The sequence below is a fragment of the Lontra canadensis genome, unplaced genomic scaffold, assembly GCF_010015895.1.
Source record: "Lontra canadensis isolate GAN:19392208 unplaced genomic scaffold, GSC_riverotter_1.0 scaffold203, whole genome shotgun sequence".
In the NCBI taxonomy this organism is placed as follows: Eukaryota; Metazoa; Chordata; class Mammalia; order Carnivora; family Mustelidae; genus Lontra; species Lontra canadensis.
In genome coordinates this window covers 1,236,816-1,259,304 of record NW_022631197.1, presented here as the reverse complement: position 1 = coordinate 1,259,304, position 22,489 = coordinate 1,236,816, and the positions used below count along the sequence as shown (strand labels likewise).

Below are 22,489 nucleotides of genomic sequence, written 5' to 3'. Positions count from 1 at the left end.
TTAGAGAATTTCATGTACTTTGTGATATATCCATGGAACTCTTTTCCCATACCAAGGGAAGAGAGGAGGGGGAGTGGAGCATTAGAGACATGAATTTTATGCATCAGTTTGAAATCATCTCCTTGTAAAAGAGCATAGGTAACATGTATCATCCATGCTTATATATGCCTACATGTGTAAGAAAGCTAAAAGATGACCCAGAGTCTCCTAACCACAGTTGTATCTGCTGAGACTGATGAGGAGGAGTCTGGGAGTAAAAGAGACCTCCATCCAGTGTATAAATATTTATGGTGTTTCAACTTTTATCCTGTCCATATATTGTATCTTGAAATAAAAACAGACTTTTAATGAGAAGAAGAATTACACACAAAAGTTTCTGTTAAGTGATCAGACATTGTCTCTCTCTCTCTCTCTCTCTTTTTTTTTTTTTAAACCTAGGGATCCAATATCACTGACACCTGCACTGAGATGCTAATGTGTGGTGTCTTGCTGAAAATTTCTTCTGGAAATATTCAAGAACGGGTATTCTTTCTTTTTGATAATCTTCTGGTGTATTGCAAAAGGAAACACAGGTAAGGTGATAAAAAGGTACTTCTTCAGAAATAACTTATTAACCTTGGAAAAAAATTTTTTTAAGAAAAAAGAAATTATTTATCAATCTCACAGTTTCAACCTTTTCCTCTGTGCTTCTGGGAACTCAGGATCTCCTCAGCAAAATTCACATACTCTTAGCCAATTTTCTGATTCTTCTCATTACCTTCTTGTAAAACCTGACTGAAATGTGACTATTATTTAATAACACTACCTTCCCAGGAAGCTTTTGGAGGAAAAAAAATTTTTCTGTTGCGAACCCACATGCCTCAGGCTCTGTAGGAAAGGTGAATATGTCTTCCGTGTTTGCCAGTGCTGTTTCCCAGTCATTTCCTCCGCTTCTTTGGAAATATTTTCCTTGACTGCCCCATCTAGTATAGCCTCCCAGCAATTTTATATCAATATCCAGAAAATTCTTGCTAATATTTTCTTCATTATTTATTTATTTGTTGCCACCTTTGCTGGATTAGACTGTAAAGTCCATGAGAATACTGGTCTTGCTACTTATTCTGTGCTATTTCCCCAGAGACTGGATCTGCCATGTAATAGACACTCAAGAGGTATTTGTTGAATAAGTGAATAAATGAATTAATAAGTGAATGAATGAAACCCAAGCAAGTTCCTGGTATAGCTTAGTTATCATCAGTTTAAGTAATTTAATGTAGCAGTGTTACTGATGTATGTTATTTGTTTTAAAGTAGGGATATAATTTTTTCTTTAGGAGGTACTTATAGGATGTTTCCTTGAACTCCTGGTGAAACATTTTACAGATTGTTTAAGCAAAATAATAAAGCTGAACTTAATTGGGAAATTTCCTGAGCCTTTATATACTTCTTCCTAACCATATCTAGGATACATTATTTTCAGTGAAAAGGTACTAAAAGGCTTCATGAAATTTAAAGGTAAAACAGATGGGTTAAGGATGCAGGGTTTGCACGAGTGTTTATTCTAGGTTCAGAAATGAGGACAATGTAACCAAAGACTTTTGGTAGCATGAGAATGAGAAACTCAAAAACTGACTGATTTCTGAGGCAAGATTAAGGGAACGTCATTCTTCATCTCTTGAAATGGGATTTCCTAAGTCAATGAACAAGATGTCAAGAGCAAGTTCTCTGAGTTGGCAGCTATGCTGATGACATGGGAGTTCTGCCTCTTGGATTATAGTATCAGAATTCCCTACCATGAGACATTAGTGCAAATATACAGTGGTGCTGAGAAAGCATAGAACTACCCATGTGTCTTGCTGACAGGGAACAGGTTAGGGTTAAAGTCAAAAGATAGTTATAGAGTGCCTGGGTGGTGCAATTGGTTAAGTGTCTAACTCTTGGTTTTGACTCAGGTTATGATCTCAGGTTTGTGAGATTGAGCCCCATATCAGGCTCTGCACTCAAATTGAGTTTCTCTCTCTCTCTCTTTATCTCTCTCTCACTCTGCCCTTTCCTAATCTCACACATGCTCTCTCTCTTTAAATAAAGAAATAATAAATCTTTCAAAAAAGATAGTTGTTGTTAATCCCTGCCTTAATGAGCTTTTTTTTTTTTAAAAAAAGATGGTTTACCACATATGAAAATGAATTGTGTATTTTTTTTTTTACTGTGCTCTTCTAAATTCTCTGTGTTTTGCAGCAAGATTGGGATTCATAGAAATAGGTTTTAAGAAGATGTAGAAAAGGATGTTAATTTACTTGTATATAACTCATTAAAAAATTATAATGTGCTTCAGGTTGTTTAGGTACAATTTTTTTCCAGCTTTATTGAGGACTAGTTGACAAATAACATTGTAATATATTTTAATTGTAAAACATGATGATTTGATATACATCATGAAAGGATTTTGCCCATGAAGTCAATTAACACATCCATCTAGGTGCAGTTATTAAAGGCATCCATTTGAGAATGAGATCTTTTTTTTTAAATTACAACTGATCTCATACTTATTTATATATATGCCTGCCTTCAAGTGCAAAGCTTTTGCGAAATTAGCCATGTACAGTAATGATATCATTTATGGTCTTACGACTTTCCTTGTTAAATTGGTAAACAACAGAAAAGATTTTGTAAAATTAAAATCCTGAAGGGTTTGTTGTTTTTTTTTTTAAGATTTATTTATTTATTTTGAGAGAGAGAGTGAGCAGCAGTAGGGGCAAAGGGAGAAGGAGAGAAGCAGACTCCCTGTTGAAGTGCAGAGCCTGACATGGGGCTTAGTCCCAGGACCCTGAGATCATGACCTGAGCCAACATCAAGAGTTGGATGCTTAACTGACCGAACCATCCAGGTGCCCCTAAAATCCTAGTTTTTGAACAAATATCATTAATGAGATATAATGTGGACAAAATACATAGTGACTAGAAATGGAAATACTGCATAAATATGATTGTCTATTCCCTTCCTGAACTGAAGTAGTAAGAATATACCATCAAGTCCCTTCATTTTAGGATACTTCATCCCTTTAACCAAGTACTATTGAAGCTCTAATGATTGTTTAGTGAGTATGAGTAAACTGAACCTTTTTGAAATTTCCACAGTATTTTAATTGTAAAACCTAGGGACTTGATGAATTGAATTCTAGAGTTACATTCACAAAAGCCAAGAGTGCTGATTAGGAATCTCAGCTCTGGAATTTACTAATGCTATTAATCTCAGGAGACACTAGTATTTAAAAATATAATGTTTTGTATAATAGTTAATACATAAAACATGATATGGCTTAGTTTGGCTTGTTAATGAGCTCTTTAAGTATTATAATGTATTTTGTTTTCTGCACTTTGTATTTTGTGTACAATATAGTTTGTAGATTATTTATCCATATGTATAGGAATAGTTTATTCATCTAACTGTTGCTTAATATTCCATTGGTTGAATATTATCACAATTAAATTGATAACAACTTAATTATCCACTCTCCTATCAGTGGACTTTAGGTTTTTGTTTATTTGTTTGTTTTAATTTTTCTGCCATTATGAAGATTCCTGCAACGTGCATGTGATGACCACTAAAACAATTAATTAGGAGGGAAATCAGGAAATTGGGATATCAAATATTCTACATTAAAACATAGAGCAAAATTATTTTCAAAGCAGAAGGTTTTCAGTTGATAAACTTTAATAGAACCACCTTCTGAAGGGACTGAAGTTCTCTCTTTTTAAACCAAGTGTTAACAATATTGATCAGACATTTAGTGGAATTTCATACTGAGTGTTACTATCTACTGGTCAAGAGAAATTTAAAAGCCTATACAGAACTCACAAGATCACAAAGTAAGTTAATGCTTTGGAAAATAGGACCCAGTGATAGATTCCACACCATGATTCTTTGCCTGTGAATAAAACTGTTACCATGATTCTTTGCATGTGAATAAAACTGTTATCTTTGCCTGTGCATAAAACTTAAAAAAAAAATGATTGAAGTAATGATGTATCAACTTAAAAGCAACTCTGTTTTGCAAGAGACCACAATAATATGTCCTACCTGGGAGGATATGCAGTTACCTACATACAGAACTTCTTGGCATTCTTCTCTATCCTGGCTTTCTATGATGCCAACTTGCATACTATATGGCCTGAATCCCTAATTGGTAGCATTTATTTAGGGTTATTAGCAAAGGACATTTAGAGGTGAGTTTCATAATGAACATAGGACTGCAAGATGGTGAAGGCCTGGGGCTGACAAACCCTAATCAGGTTAACTAATCTATTTAATTAGTTTCTTTTAGTAGGGATGAAGGACTACTAAGTACTGATGAGGCTTTAGACAGATAATATATATTCTCCTTCAAGGAAGGAACTCGGACTGGGACAGCACCTTGTGACCCCTCCCTGCACCTACTCCTCCTGCTTCAGGGCTGGTATCTAACTGCAGGGGTGGGGAGGAGAGGGACACCGAAATTGGTGAATATTTATGCCTTCAGTTTTGCCAGATGTGTCTGTACAACAAATGTAACAAATGAATAATTATTTCAGTATATTAAATTATTAGGCAGACTTTTGTCAATGAGTCAAATGGAATAGTTCAAGTTAATTGAAATCTTTTGAGTGACTAGGTATTCTTGAATCCTCCTGAATCATTTCTTAGAATCTTTCCTCTTTAATTAAAAAAAAACCTGTTTTTAAAATAATCTCTCCTGAATGTTCAGTGATTCAACTACAAACACATTTAGCCACATAATTCATTACTATAAATGTTCATTTATAAACCTGGATATTTTAACTTTGTGTTACAAACATTTTAAGATTAAAGACCAGATTTAGACACACTATACCAAAGTTCTGGAATGTTTTAGACTATTTTAAAAATAAATAAGACCCTTATAAAGCATTATACATGTATTAAGAGACTTATTCAACAAGTATATAGGTCTCACATCATAGAAATAATATAGGAAAATTATTTTCAGCAGTGTAATACTGAACTTAAGAATTTCCAGCACAGTTTCTTCACAAGGGATCATAAGTACTAACTGAATTTTATCCAAATTTGAAAAAATGGAAATTACCAGCTAGTTACTGAAAAATGAAAAATGAAAGTGAAAGAAATAAAAGGAAATTTTAAAATAACCAACTTTTAATGTGTACTAGACTTTGATTTGGTACATTTTATGTTTTAAATTGAGCAAAAGCACCCATTTACCCACCCAACTGTATGTTGTTCTTAGTCCGAAGCTTCCATTTGTTTACAAAAGCTGGGACATAAGCCTCATTTGGGAGGACACAAATAAACACCAAGAGCCTCAGAGTTAATATCATTGATGGCATTGGTGTCTTTTTCATTTTTTTTTCTATGGCTAGTTTACATCATATTACTTCAACGCTGTCTTTTATTAAGTTTAGTAACAATGTTTTTGTGATTTCATTCCATTGCAAGACGGTTGAAGAATAGCAAGGCATCTACAGATGGACATCGGTACCTTTTTCGTGGCCGGATCAATACGGAGGTGATGGAAGTGGAGAATGTGGATGATGGCACGGGTAGGTAATTTGTTTTTTAGAAGGAAAGACCAATGGTAAACTCCCTCATAAGACAGACTTTTCACCTGAATAATTCATCTGTGGTGCATTAGAGCTTAGAAGTATTTTGTTGGATAGAACAGTTGGGGGAGAGAGGCAAGATAAAGGAAAGATAAAGGAGAAGACTATTGGCAAAGTAGAAAGTTATATTTGGCTGAAACACAGTAGCATTCAACACAGAGATACAAAGAAATAGCTGAGTAGGAGTGATGTACACACTCACAGTTCCTGGTATCACCAGCATGAGTGCAGATAATAAGGGATTCATTTATTTTCTTCAAGTTATACTATTTTTTATGTATATATGTGATATTTTTTCATATAATATGCTCACTGTAGAATATGGAAAACTCTAAATTTGTTTTAACTATAAAGCCAGTATGCATATAAACATGTCGATTTGCTTGTAGAGGAAGGGTGTTTTGTGTATTTTAAGTGTACATTTTAAGTACTTTATTACTTAAAGATAGTGCATTTTCACACTGCAGATTTGAAGGTACAGACTTTGAAAAGTAAACTTACCAAACCACGGTTAGTCACAAACATTAAATAAAATGAGGTTAAATAACTTATTTTGTATTTGCAAAAATAAATGGGTCATTTTGAGTAATATGACAATATACTAGTCTATAATATTAATGGTTAGTAAATTGGATCACATTTTCTCCCCAATGATTTTTAATTAGAATTTCAAAGAAATTCTAGAAGAAAAGACAAGATGAAATAAAATATATTAGTTGTTGCCAAGTGACTTTAGTTCCCATATGGAGAAATGCCTTAATAATACCCCATTTATACATGGGATGAGGCACAGGTCAGCTCCCTGCTACCACATACCTTTGTTGCCATCTCTAAGTCCCAGAGGGGAGAACAATGTTTATCATCTGTAGGCACACAAATTTTCAGATGCTCACCTGTGTGCTGTTTCTCTATCCCATTGTTAGCACCCTAAAACATGGTCTAGAACATAAATAGTGAAGCATGATTGCTGCAGGTAAGGGGAAAAGAGGTGCAATGAGCAGAACTCGGGTGTACTCTCTTGGGAAGCAAGTCATCTTGTGGCGAGGTTCTTCATGGGCTAAGGGAGGGATGGAGGTGTGGAAATGTCTGATCACCTGCACAGCTGAAAATCCCTTTCTGTGGTACAGGCATCAATACAGTTGCAAATACTCACAGGCTAGCATGTGGGACCTATTAGGCTACCTTTCCATGTCGGGATGCGCATGATATTTTTTTAGAAGGTGACATTTTAATTCATTTTAATGCTCTGAGAGGACCCTAGTGACATTTAGCAATGTTGTCTGTCTACATGTGAACAGCTGTCTTGCTTCAGTAACCTGAGTCCTGAAGAGAATATCAAAAGCCCCTGTTGTTCTTGAGGTGGGGGGAAGTAAGGTAGAGGAAGGCATACTCAGACCTCCACTCTGCTCCTTCTTGGCCCTGTCTCCCCCTGGTGGAACCACCTGTCCCCTGTTGTTTTAGCCTTCTCTTTGTTTTCTCCCCTTTTTATACCTTTCTGTGAGCACACAGCTCCTGGGTCTTACTTCCTTCCCTTCCCCCATATGACGTGATCATGCCCATTTGTATCATTTGCACTGGTAATCTAAATGAATTTTGGTAAATTTTGATGAATTTGACACTGATTCTTATGTTTTGGGAAACGGGCACTAAATTAATCTAAGAAGCTAGGGCCTTTGGAGGCATTTGCATAGAATACCATTTTCAGCATATCTGTGTCTGATGTAGGGGAGTGAGAGCCTATGTGGGGTGATGGAACTTTAACGCAAATGGACTTTGGATTCAATCCCATGAAAATGTTCTTTTAGTGCTGGTAAGATTGTGTACCTTCAGGACTTTGGTTCCTGGGGGATAGGGATGTTAGGGAAACAAGCCTTCAGACCCTGGTAGATATGAATTAGTGGGAAAGACAGGACATTTCAGAATGTTTAGTCATAAATTGTCTGATGACACCTCTTGGCACAAACTTCCAAGGTTCATGTTTCATTGAAATATGATGAAGAATTTAATTACACTTTGTAGTACACAGTTAAGTCCTTTATTTGCCCATAAACATATATACACAGCATGTTGCAGGAATCTGACTACAAATACTTGTTACAAGGTCACTTAAAGAAACTTTAGGCTGCAGCTGGATACCTCCCATTTGCTTCCTGCAAAGAAAATTTAATTTTCTAGTAATTGTGACTACTAGGTCCTTAGGATAAGTATATATCCTCAGCCAGGACTTGGAATTCAAAGATAGAATTTCTGAAGATGAATAGGATCTTGAATATCAACTAATATACCTTGTTAACATTTCAGATGGAAATGAAGCCACGTTGAAGTCATGTCCAAGTTTACCCAGCTCTTTATTATGAAGCTGGAACTGGAGTGAGGTTTTCTTGGTGACCATAGCCATGCCTTGAGAAATATGGAGCAGAGGTTCCATATGGATTTTAAATCTATGGGGACCAACTGGAGAGCGGTGAAGAAATAAGGCATCAGTATATAGAGATGAACTTTTGTTGTTTGTTTCTTCTAAGAAATGATCTGTACCAGCTTTTTCCTTTTTTATTTTCTTGGTCACTTCCATCACAAAATCTCCATTTCTTTTGATGAGCTCAGGTTTTAAGTGTTCTTACTTTAAACTCTATGAATGGGAGCTCTGATGTTGATAGGTCTCTGCAGAGCTAACCCATGTCCATATGCCAAGTCCCTCCCACCCTTGGACCCTGGATAAGTTACATGAGGGATGGCAAACACTGTCAGGCTCATCTGCTCATTGCCAAAACCCAAAACAAACAATGACTATACCATGTTGTGCTGTAAATAATACAAATTGATTAATCAAGGTATATTTTTAAGCATGCTTAAAACTTTTGATGAAAAGTTTAAATGTTCCCCCGTCTATTTGAATATATTATAAAAATACTAGGTATTTTTGCATACTCTAGGTATAAGGAAAATACTTTTCTAAGTAAAGGACTCCATCAGTCACTGATCGCATTGATTTAACTCAAAACTTGCAGAAGAAATAATTGCGTTTGGAATGAGACTAAGCTTTTAGCCAGTGTGTAACTATTTAAATCTTTTGAAAAATAAACTTGATTATACTTTCACTTATAATATTTTATGAATTGAATTACATCAGTTATATCTCAGTATACAACGAATTAATGCAATAATGATATGACATGTAGAAATGTGAAAATTTGTTTGTTTTCATATATCCATGTTATCCATTACTGCTTATGTTGAAGGAAGATGGTAGCCATTGAGTTTGTCTCCAAATTTCTATTCCATCATTCTCTAGACCCAATTCTCATTTTGGTTAATTCTAAATTAAATATTCTTTGAAGATTCTTTCTGAGATATTAGTTTGAACATGATGCATAAAAAGTATCCAATTTAAGACCTAAGTAGGAAATCTGTTGAACTTTCTGCAATTAACTTTCTTGGTAATTTTCATAGTATATGCTTAGAAATTCATTCAGGAAAGTAACAGCAGGTCATTTATATTCTCTCTTAAGAACTAGTTTATTTGTGTAGTTGGATAGAGGGCAAAATGGTGACCTTTAGAAAATGTGATCTGTAGTAGCAAACCACAAATTTCAATACAATGGTCAAATTTGAATTGATTTGATGGAATTGAATTGAATAAGATGGAAATTTTTTATTCTTTAAGGTATTCTTTAGTGTGAATTGATTTTTTTAAGGAAATATTTCAGCTGTCATTTTCGATATAAATATTTTAGTCCATTTAAAGATATTAAACACATTGATTTTTTTAAATTAAATTTTGCTTATTAGAGAAAATTTGGAAATAACAGAAAAATAAATAGAAAATATTAGATAATTTCATCACCTAAAAAGAAGTAAATGAGAATTTTAAAATATTTCCATTTTCTTTTTATGCATAGATTTTTTAAATGCCTAAAAACATGAACTCTGTAGCTTTGTATCCACTTTTCAGTTAAGTAGAATCATTTTTTGAATTGTAGTCATCTTTATCTTCATGTCTTATCATCCACATAACATATATTTATTGTTACTTAATCATCAACAAAATAGACAAACCATAATGACCTTAACAACCATACTACTCTAGTATAAGCACTATTGAATACTTTCGTAATAAAAAATAACTTTACAATGTTGAAAAGACTACCAAGATATATTAGTTCCTTTCTAATATACTTAAATTTTCAATGTTATTAATTTAAAGGAGTGGTCTTGGGAATTGAAAAAAAGGTCAGTGGAGTTATTTCTAGTTTTTTTTTTTTTTTAAGATCTTATTTATTTATTTGACAGACAGAGATCACAAGTAGGCAGAGAGGCAGGCAGAGAGAGAGAGGAAGAAGCAGGCTCCCCGCTGAGCAGAGAGCCTGATGTGGGGCTCCATCCCAGCACCCTGGGATCATGACCTGAGCTGAAGGCAGAGGCTTCAACCCACTGAGCCACCCAGGTGCTCCGAGTTATTTCTAGCTTTAAAAGGAAAAATCTGTTATAACCTTTAAAAAAAATTTTTTTTTTGTCATAAATAATCTCAAATGATTTTGGATGCCAGAAAATCTTCTTATATTATTTGATAGAATCAAAGATTTATTCCAGAAAGTCATTTTTTTAGCATTAATTATTCATAATGTGAGTAAATTGTGATTTTTAAAATTTCTCTGAGAAATTTATGCATTCACACCATTGATCATCAGGATAAGGGTTAAATACATTGTTTAGGTATCAGTTTCTTGATGTTTTGAATAGTATTTTTTGGCAGTTTCTTCTGTTTCCTAGCTTGAGTATACAGTACTTGGCTAGCTTCCATCTCATTAAAACTCACACTATTGAAAAGATACCAGTATTTCCACTGAGAGTTATAGTATTATCAGTTTTAGAAAAACCTCATCTCATTATGTAAAACTATGCAGAATTAAGAGTGAGGAATTTGCAAAGCTTCAAAGTAATTAGTGAGTTGTTCAGGGCTGCCCCTTGGATTTTTCTCTTTTTGGAAAAAACATTGGTGCCTGGAGACTGTTCAGTTTGGATATTCTACACTTAATGAATGACAATTTTAATCCCATTCCTTTTTAACACTTCCTGTAGAATTATATTTTAGATCCATTGAAGTTTGCAAATTTCTGCATATGGCATTAATAAATTATTCTTTCATTAAAAAATATTTTTAAATTTCTACTAAGGAAAAGCACTGTTGGGCTTTTCCATGTTTTGTTTGTTTGTTTGTTTTAGGATTTCATTTATTAGAGAAAGAGAGAGGGAGAGAGAGAGTATGGAGGAGGGGGCAGAGGGAGACACAAACTCCCTACTGAGCAGGGAGCCTGACGTGGGCTCATGGGGCTAGATCCCAGGACTCGGATCATGACCTGAGCTGAAGGCAGATGCTTAACCAATTGAGCCACCCACACACCCCTTCCATGCTGTGTATGTTACTGTTCTTAATAAATAAGTTGAATTCAAATTTATTTTTTAGAATAAAGTTATTAAAAAATGTGCTGTGATTGAAATTATGAAGCCATTTTTATGTCACTAATTCTTATTTTGAAATAAGTGGTAATTTGGTAATGGATATCATTGTGATATTTATACATTTTGAGGCCTGTTGTATGTATATATACATTCATGTTTACCCATATGTTTAAAATTATTTATGATTTTTAAAATTAGTGATAAAAAGTGGCTAGCACATAAACTTTAAAAAGGAACATTATCCTTTCAATTTATTTATTTATTTATTTATAAAGATTTTATCTATTTATTTGAGAGAGCAAGCGAGTGAGAGAGAGAGAGAGAGGGAGGGAGAGAAAATGAGCAGGGTGAGTGGCAGAAGGAGAAGCAGATTCCCTGCTGGGCAGGGAGCCTGATGTGGGGCTGGATCCCAGAACCCCAGGATCATGACCTGACCCAAAGGCAGACACCTCACCAACTGAGCCCCCCAGGCATCCCCTGTCTTTCCAATTTAAATTATTAGGTGTTGTAACCTAATCTTTCAAAATATTTTATTGGTACAGCAATTAACCTATTATTTGCCTTGACAGATTGTTAATAGTCAGTTAGCAGTCTCACTTTCTGTTCATGAAGCAATGGCCACATGCAATCTCATGCTGACTTGTCTAGTTCTTTTTTTTTTTTTAAGATTTTATTTATTTATTTGACATAAAGAGATCACAAGTAGGCAGAGAGGCAGGCTAAGTAAGAGAGAGAGGGAAGCAGGCTCCCTGCAGAGCAGAGAGCCCGATGTGGGGCTCGATCCCAGGACCCTGAGATCACGACCTGAACCGAAGGCAGTGGCTTAACCCACTGCCACCCAGGCACCCTGACTTGTCTAGTTCTGAATTTAATCATTTATGTTCCAAGGGAAGTCTGAATGCATGGGTTGTAATGGTTAGGCAAGGCTTCATGAAGGATCTGGGTACACTGTAAAGGGAAGAAAGAGTTGCTTGAGGCAGAGAGCAGAGCTGGGTAGCTCGATGGGAGCGTTAGCCTGCAGAACAGGTAAGTACTCACAGGACAAGGAGGAAAGCCACAAAGGGTGGCAGGGCCACAGAAGAACGCAGTGGAAAATGGCCATGTTTGATAGGGTGGGGTTAGTTTAAGGAGAAGCACAAAAGCAAGCTTCCATGTTTTCACTTGGTTCAGTGGTGAGCTACCAAAAGCTTTTGAAGTAAGGAATGGCCTGATGAAATATTGAAGGAAGAGTCAGCAGGGTGTGGAGAGAGCAAGGCCAGGATCAAGTAATCCAGGGAGGAAGGGAAGGAAGGAAGACCCAGCTTATGGGGGTGACTGGCCCAGTACATTCGGTATGCAGGGTCAAGAGCATCAGCCTGGCACATGAACTTGCGTTTCCTTGGTTATTCTATGGGAAGAATACATTACGTTCATTTTAAAGTAAGTCCAGTATTTTATCACTGCAGGTTGCGTGTGGTTCTTGTTATTTTCTTTTCCTGGAGTATGATTAAAAGGGGAGTAGCACTAGTGGGACTGTGGGATCTTTTAAGCAGCAGTGCTGGCTTCACTCAGCTAATCTTGGTCTGATTGTGGAAGGGGGGATCCCGAGTCTGAAAAACTGATGCTTGTTTGTGATACTGGCCTTGTAAGGTGACACATTTGTGGAGGAGGGTATGTAGACATGTACAATTTGATCTTTTTTCCCCACCAATTTATCATGATTTCTCACTTAGTGATTTTTTTGTAGGAGGTAACAAGGCATTAAAGCCATTGATACCTATCTGACATGTATTACTAGGTGCTGCTACTTTGTATAGGATACGAATATGAATTAAAAATGCAAGGGTAAGAAGGAAAAGGTAAACATTCCTTTTAAAAACAGACTGTTATTTCCTGATGGGGGAAATCTTCTGATAGTTTGATTCCCTCTTTTATCATAAGTTGTTATTATTAATGGGATTATGGCATATGTGAATACGTATGTGTGTATGTGTGTGTGTGTGGGGGTGTGTTTGTATTATAGATGACATCTAATAAAAGTCTATTCTGACTCATAGATAATTTGGAATTTTTAAAGACCCCGAACTATACAGAATCATTTGAAAATGTGTTTTTGGAATAGTTAATCTGATCAAAGATACTGTATGGTGATTTGGGAGCTAAAAAGATAATGGGGACAAGATTTTGGGAGAATGAGTGCCAACCATGCCTGCTTCAACTTAGAACTCACCAAATAAAATAGGCCATTTGAGAAAACCTAAAGAAACAAAAAATAGCTCAGTGCGACAAAATCATTTCTCTAAACCACCCTTAACATTTTGTGGCTCACCTCCTGTCTACCCACTGTTACTGTTTAGTGACTCTTCAGGAGATGAATGAAAATTGTCACATTAAATTGGTGCAGGTGCTGACTCGGGTCTTTGTCTTATGTTTTTTCGTTCTGGATTTTTGCTTTGAGGGCTGTCATGCCAGTAAAGACTGGATACAAGTAACATCACTATTCTCTACCTGTTGTTATTAGACAGAAAACTGCCATAGAGGGGTTCCTGTTGACATTTTCAAATCCAGCATGACAGTATAGCCAAACTTATGGTGAGACCTAGTAAAAGACAATGTGAATTCATACTCAAAATATTTTTTTGTTTCTATTCATGCCAGTTATATGGAATGATGTGGCTTTACAGAGTGTGTATTTTTCAGCCGTGAGCAATGATAATGGATTGGCATTTGTATCTTTCCATTTATTGAAGATTAGGTAAATGTACTCTTGGTATGTTCCCTTCATTTGTTCTGATTCTTATTGTAGGGTTCATTAAACAGCTGAGAATTGTTCTGTGGCAGTATTGTTTGCTTTTGAAACCTAGAATAATATTTCAAAGGAATATTAAAAAGACAAAATGTGACACTTTGGATATTTGATTATTGAGATGAAAATTCTTTGAAAAGTTCTTCTTTTATTACTTTAGGGACTTTAACAACATTTTTGGACATAGAGGAAAGGAATGCTAATTAGTTCAGAAGTTCGATTTCATGTAATATAATAATGTTATGAATTAGAATGTTCCATTTCTGAGTACTGACTGCATTTAACATATAAACACATAATTTTTTTGGTTTTTATGTTCTCAATTTACACATATAATGCAAAGATACTTTTAAGAATTCAGTGATCCTGGAACTGTTATGAATTGAATGGTTATATTGATATAATATTATATTTGTTGTTTAACTTTACCCATTAATTTCCAGCTGATTTCCATAGCAGTGGACACATTGTTGTCAATGGATGGAAGATACATAACACAGCGAAAAATAAATGGTTTGTGTGTATGGCAAAAACACCCGAGGAGAAACATGAATGGTTTGAAGCTATTTTGAAAGAAAGAGAACGGCGAAAAGGTGGGTGTATGAATTGGGCACTATTATACTTTATGAAGATTCTAACTTAGCAAGAAAGCAGATAATGGGCAGAAGTTATGAGAAAGGAAAAAGGCATATGATGTTCACTTAGATTTCCTATGTGATGTAAGACTCATGATAAAATACTTTTTTTTTTAAGATTTTATTTATTTAACACAGCAAAAAAGACAGCACAAGCAGCAGGAACAGCAGGCAGAGGGAGAGGGAGAAGTAGGCTTCCACTGAGCAGGAAGCCCGATGCAGGACTCGATCCCAGGACCCTGGGATCATGACCTGAGCCAAAGGCAGATGCTTAACTGACTGAGCCACCCAAGTACCCCTAAAATACATTTTGAATACTTCTATTATTACTAAAAGAAAAGAAAAATGTTGAATAGTTAGTAAAATAATATATTGTGGCCAGCAGTGTCTTTTAAATAGTATCTTAGTCTGTCGAGGCCACTATAACAAAATACCCCAGACCGGGTGGCTAATAAACAACAGAAATTCGTAGCTCATTCTTCTGGAGGCCAGGAGTCCCAGGTTCAGTGTCTGGTGATAGCAATTTCCCAGTTCATAGGTGGCCATTTTCTCACTGTGTCCTCGTATGGTAGAGGGGCAAGAGATCTCTCTGTGTCTTATTTATAAGGCCATTAATCCCAATCCCATTCATGAGGACTCTAGCCTAATCACCTCCCACACGCCTTACCTCCTAATACCATCATGCTGAGTGTTAGGTTTCAACATACGAATCTGGGAAGCATGCAAACGTTCAGTCTACACATAATTTCATTTGCTTTAAAATTTGTTCAGTTTTCTTTGCACCTTATTCTTGCTATTTCGAAAACATCATTATGGAGTTTTCCTGTAAGAGACATTCTTCAGTAGTACAGTGCAGTGCTGTAGGGCCTTCCACAGTTATATCTTTAACAGTACATTGAACATTTCTAGACTAAAAATGTTAGTATCCTAATTATAGAATAAAGCACTCTGGATATACATTAACATTTTAAAATTGTTACAATGCCATTGAATATAACGCAACCCAATAAAGAGTGTGTTCATGTGAGGACAACTGGCTCAAAATTGCTTCACGTTTTTAGCAAGATTTGCAAAAGGTACTTGATCTGGCAATATTCAGTTATGCGAAGTTTATCTGCAATTAAGCACATTTCTGCAATTCAGCTAGAAACAGAAATGCTTGTGTTACTACTAATTTCTTTACCAAATAACTGATAAGACAAAAAGCGGTGTTTATTCCTTTTCCCCAGAGATTTAGGAGCAAAATATCTCATTGCTGATGAAATTTCAGGACACAAAGAACCCTTTCTTCCACCTTCAGAAATTTTCCCTTGAAGAACATGCAAAGCTTCTACTTCTATTAAAATATTCATAGTACACATTTGTTTGAGAATTTCCAAAGCATTTTAAATACTTAACTCCTTTGATTGATCTGGGATGGAGAGCGTGTTAGAAAAGTTTAAAACAAAGATTATGAATACATAGCTAATTCTTTAAGTTTTGTTGAATCCAGCAATCAATTCAAATAGCATAGCAAATCATTTCAAAGGTAAAATAAATGTTTCATCAAGTTGAACCTTTATTTTTTCAGAATAGCTAGGCATATAGATAAATCTGAAGTGAAAAAGGAAGGAGGGAAAGAAGGAAGGGAAAAAGGAAGAAAGCAAAGCAAGCAAACAAGCATGTTCTATTAATTTGTTTATGTTAACAGGGTCTATTCTTAATAAAAATTATTCTGTTCCTGACAAATGGTAATTCCTCCTCCATTGTAAAAAATAAAAATTCTATTAAAAATTTTGTAGTTAGAAGACTGAAAATAAAAATCACAGAAATCTTGTGATTTCTGTAGGTCCCATGATAAAGCCACCCATTAACTTCCCTTTGACCCCTTCTATTTCCTTCCCCTATGCTCCAAATTCAGGGTTTTTTTTAAGGTTTTATTTATTTATTTATTTATTTATTTATTTGAGAGAGAGAGGGAGAGGGAGAGAGAGAGAACTAATGCACATGGGGAAGGGCAGAGGAAGAGAGAGAAGCAGATTCCCTGCTAAGCAGGGAGCTTGATTCAGGACTCCATCCCAGGACCCTGAGACCATGACCTGAGCCGAAGGCAGGCACTTAACCAACTGAGCTACCCAGGTGCCCCGTGGTAGAGAGCTCTGTATCTGCAAGCCCCTGCCCATGCTTGATGTGCAATAATTTTGGTTTCATGCAGGCAAGAGTGAGTGAGGAGACTTTTTCAGTTTCCTGTCCTTGGTTTCTTTTTCGATAGGTTTAAAATTAGGAATGGAGCAAGACACCTGGGTAATGATCTCCGAACAGGGCGAGAAACTCTACAAGATGATGTGCAAACAAGGGAATCTGATCAAAGACAGAAAAAGAAAACTGACCACATTCCCTAAATGCTTTCTTGGAAGGTAAGATCCATAGTCTGGGTGCATGGATTTCTTTCATATTTTCAGTATGTCATGTATCAACTACCCTTCCTTCAATTATTTGTTTTTCTTTAAAAAAAAAATTCCTCTGGGCATTTTTGAATATCTTTTTACTGTCGACATTTCCTGGATGATACTGAGGTGAAGGAATGGACCTAGAGCCCGACATCATGGAAAATTTTAGACATCTATTCATCCGTCCCTAACGTCAACCATTTCAGATGTATGGTGTTCTGAGGGCGAAGCAGACACTGGGGTAAGGCGGGGCTGTCAGGCAGCAGGTTCACTGAAGTGGGACAAAGTCTATCAAGGATGTGAGTACAGGGCCTACAAGTCAGAGAACCAAAGAATGTAAGACACAGAGTCTAAACCCGAGATTAATCAGCACTTTGACACCTCGGCTCAGGTTGAAGGACCATCTGAAAAAGAGGGTCCTCCAAGGGGCCTGGTGCAGAGCAACAGGTGGAGAGGTTGCCTGGGTTTCAAGCATAGACCCACTGTCAGTCCTCTGAGGTCTGCAGGCAGCTGCACGTGGAAGTCCCTGCTGGGTGAAGTTTGCAGGACCAAAGGGAAGGGCGGCTGCCTTAAGCCATGCCCCGTGCTGGCTGTTTCCATACATTTCTAATCCTCAGATGCATAGTTTGCATTTATAATCTTTATATTTTTTAAAGATTCAGAAACCAGCAGTCAGGGAGTTTACCATGCCCACCTTCATACAACCAGTGAATGCCAATGTCAACTCTGTAGGAGAGTGGAGTGGTAGTTCAAAGCCCACACTTCGCAGTCAGACTGTCTCCATGCAAATCTGGTCCTACCTCTGGCTAGTTGAGCGAAGTGGGAAGTTTAAATGTCTTTTTCCTCTCTAAACATGAAGATGATTATAGTGCTTACCTGTAATGCCTACCAGAATGTCTTCTCAATAAGTTATGCAGATACCATAAAAAGCTCCCAACCCAGACAGAAGAATATAAGCCAGGAAACCCTGGCCTTCAGGGCAGCTGGGGTCCCTCCCTCAGGCGCTGGGGTTCTCACAGCAGAGCCTCGGCTGCCAGCAAGCTGCTGGTGCTGTCCTTGGTAAGCCCCCAGCCGACGGCTCTTGTGGGAGAGAAAGAGTGGAGGGGAGCCCGCCTTGGCTTAGAAACCCCATGTTGCAAAGAAGACCCAATTTCTTAGAACCACCTCTGGGGCATAACTTCCAGGGTTCTCAGAGGGACATGCCTGTTTATAGGAGTCACTTCAAGCTATAGCTTCTCACCAAGAATGTATTCATATTCCATTTAGCCATCAGGAGTCATTATGGCCATGAGCAATGCTGCCTGGTAACCCAGCAGACGCCCTGCCTCCGTCAGGTTCCAGGGAAACAGCTCCAAGGCTGACCCAGGGTCAAGTTTTCCTAATTAAAGGGGCAGGAGTCTTGTTAACTAAAGAGTTAACACAGTGGTTGGAGTGTGGAGAGGGTGGCTGGTGATGGACATTGGGGAGGGCTTGTGCTATGATGAGTGCTGTGAAATGCGTAAGCCTGATGATTCACAGACCTGTACCCCTGGGACAAATAATACATTATATGTTAATAAAAATAATAAATAAAAAAAGAGTTAACACGATCTTACACGGCCAAAGTGCTAGTTAGGTACAATGATATGTGAGCATTGTCCTCAGTGCCTGATACACAGGAGAGACTCGGTAAATTTTAGTTGTGTTCATTGTGGCTTTTTCTGTAACAGCACCCTAGCTTAGTTACTAGTTACTAATTATAGACCAAGTCTGAGATTGTTTTTGACTGGATCAGGATCCTTTCGCAGAGTGTTAATGGGATCTTGTGATTTCTGTAGGTCCCATGATAAAGCCACCCAATAACTTCCTTTCTTACCCCTTCTCTTTCCTTCCCCTATGCTCCTAATTAATAGCAATACTTACAGTGTGTTCTTTTCCTCATTTTAATTTGGCATATTCAGGAATCTGCTGACATCAGAACAGAGAATGATGCTTTCGCTGTATACCAACCAGCTCAACCCATTTGTCAACCGCTGACGTTTCATAAGTGCTCAAAATGTGCCAGACACTGTGCTGAGCTCCTGACATTCATCAGCTCATTTAATCCTGTGACAGCACTGTGGAGTTGATACACTTTTTTTTCCCCCAAGATTTTACTTATTTATTTGAGAGAGAGAGAGAGATTGGGGAGCAGAGGGAATGGGACAAGCAGACTCCATGCTGAGTGCAGAGCCTGATTTGGTGCTTGGTCCCAGGACCCTGAGATCATGACCCAAGCCAGAGGCAGATGCTTAACCGACTGAGCTACCCAGGCATCCCTGGAGTTGGTATTATTATTTTTGTGCTATTGAAGAAAAAACTGAAGTTTTACTTCTTTTTAAATTTTCTTTCTTTTGGATGGCTTTAACAACTTCTTCTGCCTTAATATGTACTTTATAGACTAGATATCCATTTTTAGAATTTCATGCCCCTCAGTTATTTGATTTTAGCCATAGGTGTTGCTTTTGGTTTTGATATAAATGGAAAAGTAATTTCCTGACACCGTCTATAGCTTGGCTTCTCTGAGCTCTGCGCAAAGTTGAAATCATTCTGAAATGTATCCATTACTTTATGTAAAAGTTCAAATGTTATATTTTTATAACATGAGCACAATAAAATATTTTATTGAAAAATGTTTCTCTATTTAGTGTTCTCTTAATGATACCAGATGGCCAAAAAAACAGTACCAAACTGGTGCTCTCCTGTGTTATAAAATATCATCCTACTTATCTGTGATGTGTGGCTCCTCTCCCCACCCCAAAATGGTAAAAGATGTGGTTTATTCATCCTCCCTGGCCTTTCACAGCCACAGCAGATGGATGTGGTAGACAGTTCTGATGGGTGGTTTTGTGCTGGAATATTCCTTTTGGATGACAGTTTATTCTTTTTTTAAGATTTTATTTATTTATTTGAGAGAGAGTGAGAGTCAGAGAGAGAGAGAGCACAACAGGCGGGAGGGTCAAAGGGAGAAACAGATGTCCCAATGAGCAGGGAACCCAATGTTTCCCAGACTCCAGGAACATGACCTGAGCAAAAGGCAGATGCTTACGCCACTAAGCCACCCAGGTCCCCCCACCCCTTCCTCCCCGGATGACATTTAAATACAAGAATGCATTTATTAAAAACCTTATTTATTTATTTATCTATTTATTTATTTTTAAAGGTTTTATTTATTATCTGAGAGGAGAGAGAAAGAGAGCACAAGCATCGGGAGGGGCAGAGGGAGAGGGAGAAGCAGACTCGTGCCGAGCAGAGAGCTGGAGGCGTGACTGATCCCAGGACCCCGAGATCATGACCTGAGCCAAAAATAACCAACTGAGCCACCGATGTGCCCCACTAAATAACTTCAAAATTTGAAAACAGGGTAGTAAAACTATTGGTGTGTACTAATTTTATATTGCTGCAGAATAAATAACAACACACCTAGTGCCTTGAAACAACACCTATTCATTAGCTCATCATCCTATACATCAGAAAGAAGTTGAGGTGAGCAATGCTGGGCTGTCTGCTTAGGGTCTCACAAGGTCAAAATCAAGGCCATAATCAAGGGCTGAGCTGAGGCTGGGCCTTATCTTAAGGGTCTGAGGAAAAATTCACTTGCAAGCACATTCAGGTAGTTGACAGAATTCAGTCCCCCGTGATTGTAAGAGTAAGTCCTACTTCTGTGCTGGCTGTTGGCCAGGACCACTCTCAGAAGCTGCCTGTGTTCCTTGGTACATGGCCCCTCTATCTTCAAAGGCAGCAGTGGCTCACTGAATCTTTTTGTGCTTTTAATTTTTCTCTTAGTCTTGTGCCACCAGCCTGAGAAAACTCTCTGCTTCAAAGTGCTCAACTGACGGGGTCAAGCTCACTTGAATAATTTACATATTTTGAGGTCAACTGACTTAGAATTTTAGTTTTGTATACAAAATCCATTCATACCATTACCTAGGTTAGGATTTGGTTACAAAACCAAGGGATGGTATTCTTGATAGTGGGGTAAGAGGACATGTTTAGAATTCCATCTACCATATGGGGTGTGCAGATTTTTTGGGTTTGCCTTCTTAGAGTTCAAACACACTGGTTTTCTGTGCCTGGAAAGCCATATTCCAGTCTATCTCTTATATTAAGTCATTATTATTCTGTCTATTTTGTCTGTTTGCTATCTTTAGGATCTTGTTATATTCTCTTTATAGTTAAAACTACTCTAAAATTTTCCCTTTGTGTTTATTAGAGGTCTCAGTAAGTTGAATAGGTATTATATATGGTTTAAGTAAACATGAATGAATAGACATGGGTTTTCTAGAATAGGGTAAAATTTAAATAATTTGGGGCTTTGCATGTGTGAAAAAATGCAATCTGAAATGCACTGCAAGTACTTCTTTATATCTGAGACTCCTTCCAAGGCTGCTTGATGGAAGCGTGGTAGAAATAGACTTCTTGGGGAGGCAGGGGTGGGAAAACCCTTTAACTGTTTCACTGGATTTCTATTGCAGTGAATTTGTGTCATGGCTCTTGGAAATTGGAGAGATTCACAGGCCTGAGGAAGGTGTACACTTAGGACAAGCATTATTAGAAAATGGAATCATCCACCATGGTAATTATTTTATTAATTACTAACTTATTTTCTTTGGCCACCAGTTGGAAGCATCTTGATTCCGTTCATCAACCTGGCTTAGAGTAAATGTCTACATTATAGGATGCTTATGTATTTTTAACATTTCAAGTACCTAATATATATAGAACTGCAGTTCTGGGAATTTTGTGGAGTATGGGTTTATGGTGATATATTTGCTAATTTTAATGTGAATGGCTACGAAACAGGCACAAATTAGAAATACAGGTAAGTATTTACCTGGGATAGTGGAGGAAGACATGTCAAGTTCTAACTGGAGTATTTGGGGCTGCATTATGAGGGAAAGGGCCTCATGTAAGGCATTGTAGAATGAGTAGAACTCTGACAGGGCAGAAGAGAAGAAGGACGTCCTTCCCTGAGGCATGGGAGTGGGATAGCTCATGGTGGCCTCTTAGGAACTAGCACAAACTCTCACGAGGCAAGACAGTCTACTTCACAGATGAATATACTGGAGAGGAAGGGTTCGGTGGGAGAGGTAGGCAGGATCTTAACTCTCTGGCTGTAATATGTTGGGTTTATTCTGAAGGAGATGAGGAGATGATGGACACTTTTAAGCAGAAAAGTGTCCAGAACATGGCTTTTAGAGCACTTAGGTGCAGCAGTGTGGAATGTGGAGTGGAGACGTTGGAGACACTGTGGGGGAGCCCCGTCCATCAGGCAGCCCCCGCCTTTCCCTGTGGTAGGAGGATGATGGCTATGTTCTAGGGTGTGATGACAGTGGCCCATCTGGGAGACTGTGGTGAAGCTGAAGCGGCCTGTTCGAAAACTGTTGGCTGTGGGAGATGAGGAGTGAAGGGCAAGATCAGGTTACTGTGAGACTTCTGTCTGGTTGTCAAGGATGACTATTCAGGAGAAGGAGCTGGGTGGGAGAGGATAAAGGGTTTTTGTCAGGTTCGTTATAATACATCCACAGGGGAACACCCAGCAAGAGGT

At 37.5% G+C, this 22,489-nt stretch overlaps 1 protein-coding gene across 1 annotated transcript in view; it reads left to right on the top strand.

The window, feature by feature from the left end:
• Window positions 1–438: 438 nt before the first annotated feature.
• PREX2 (phosphatidylinositol-3,4,5-trisphosphate dependent Rac exchange factor 2) overlaps window positions 439–22,489 on the top strand; it is a gene marked incomplete at its 5' end in the record, with an annotated part of 190,631 nt that continues 168,580 nt past the window's right edge. Inside the window, 5 exons of the mRNA XM_032848425.1 lie at window positions 439–572; window positions 5,451–5,554; window positions 14,303–14,452; window positions 16,746–16,890; window positions 21,417–21,517. Of these exons, the coding sequence (XP_032704316.1) occupies window positions 439–572; window positions 5,451–5,554; window positions 14,303–14,452; window positions 16,746–16,890; window positions 21,417–21,517 (634 nt within the window). The remainder of the gene's footprint in view (window positions 573–5,450; window positions 5,555–14,302; window positions 14,453–16,745; window positions 16,891–21,416; window positions 21,518–22,489) is intronic.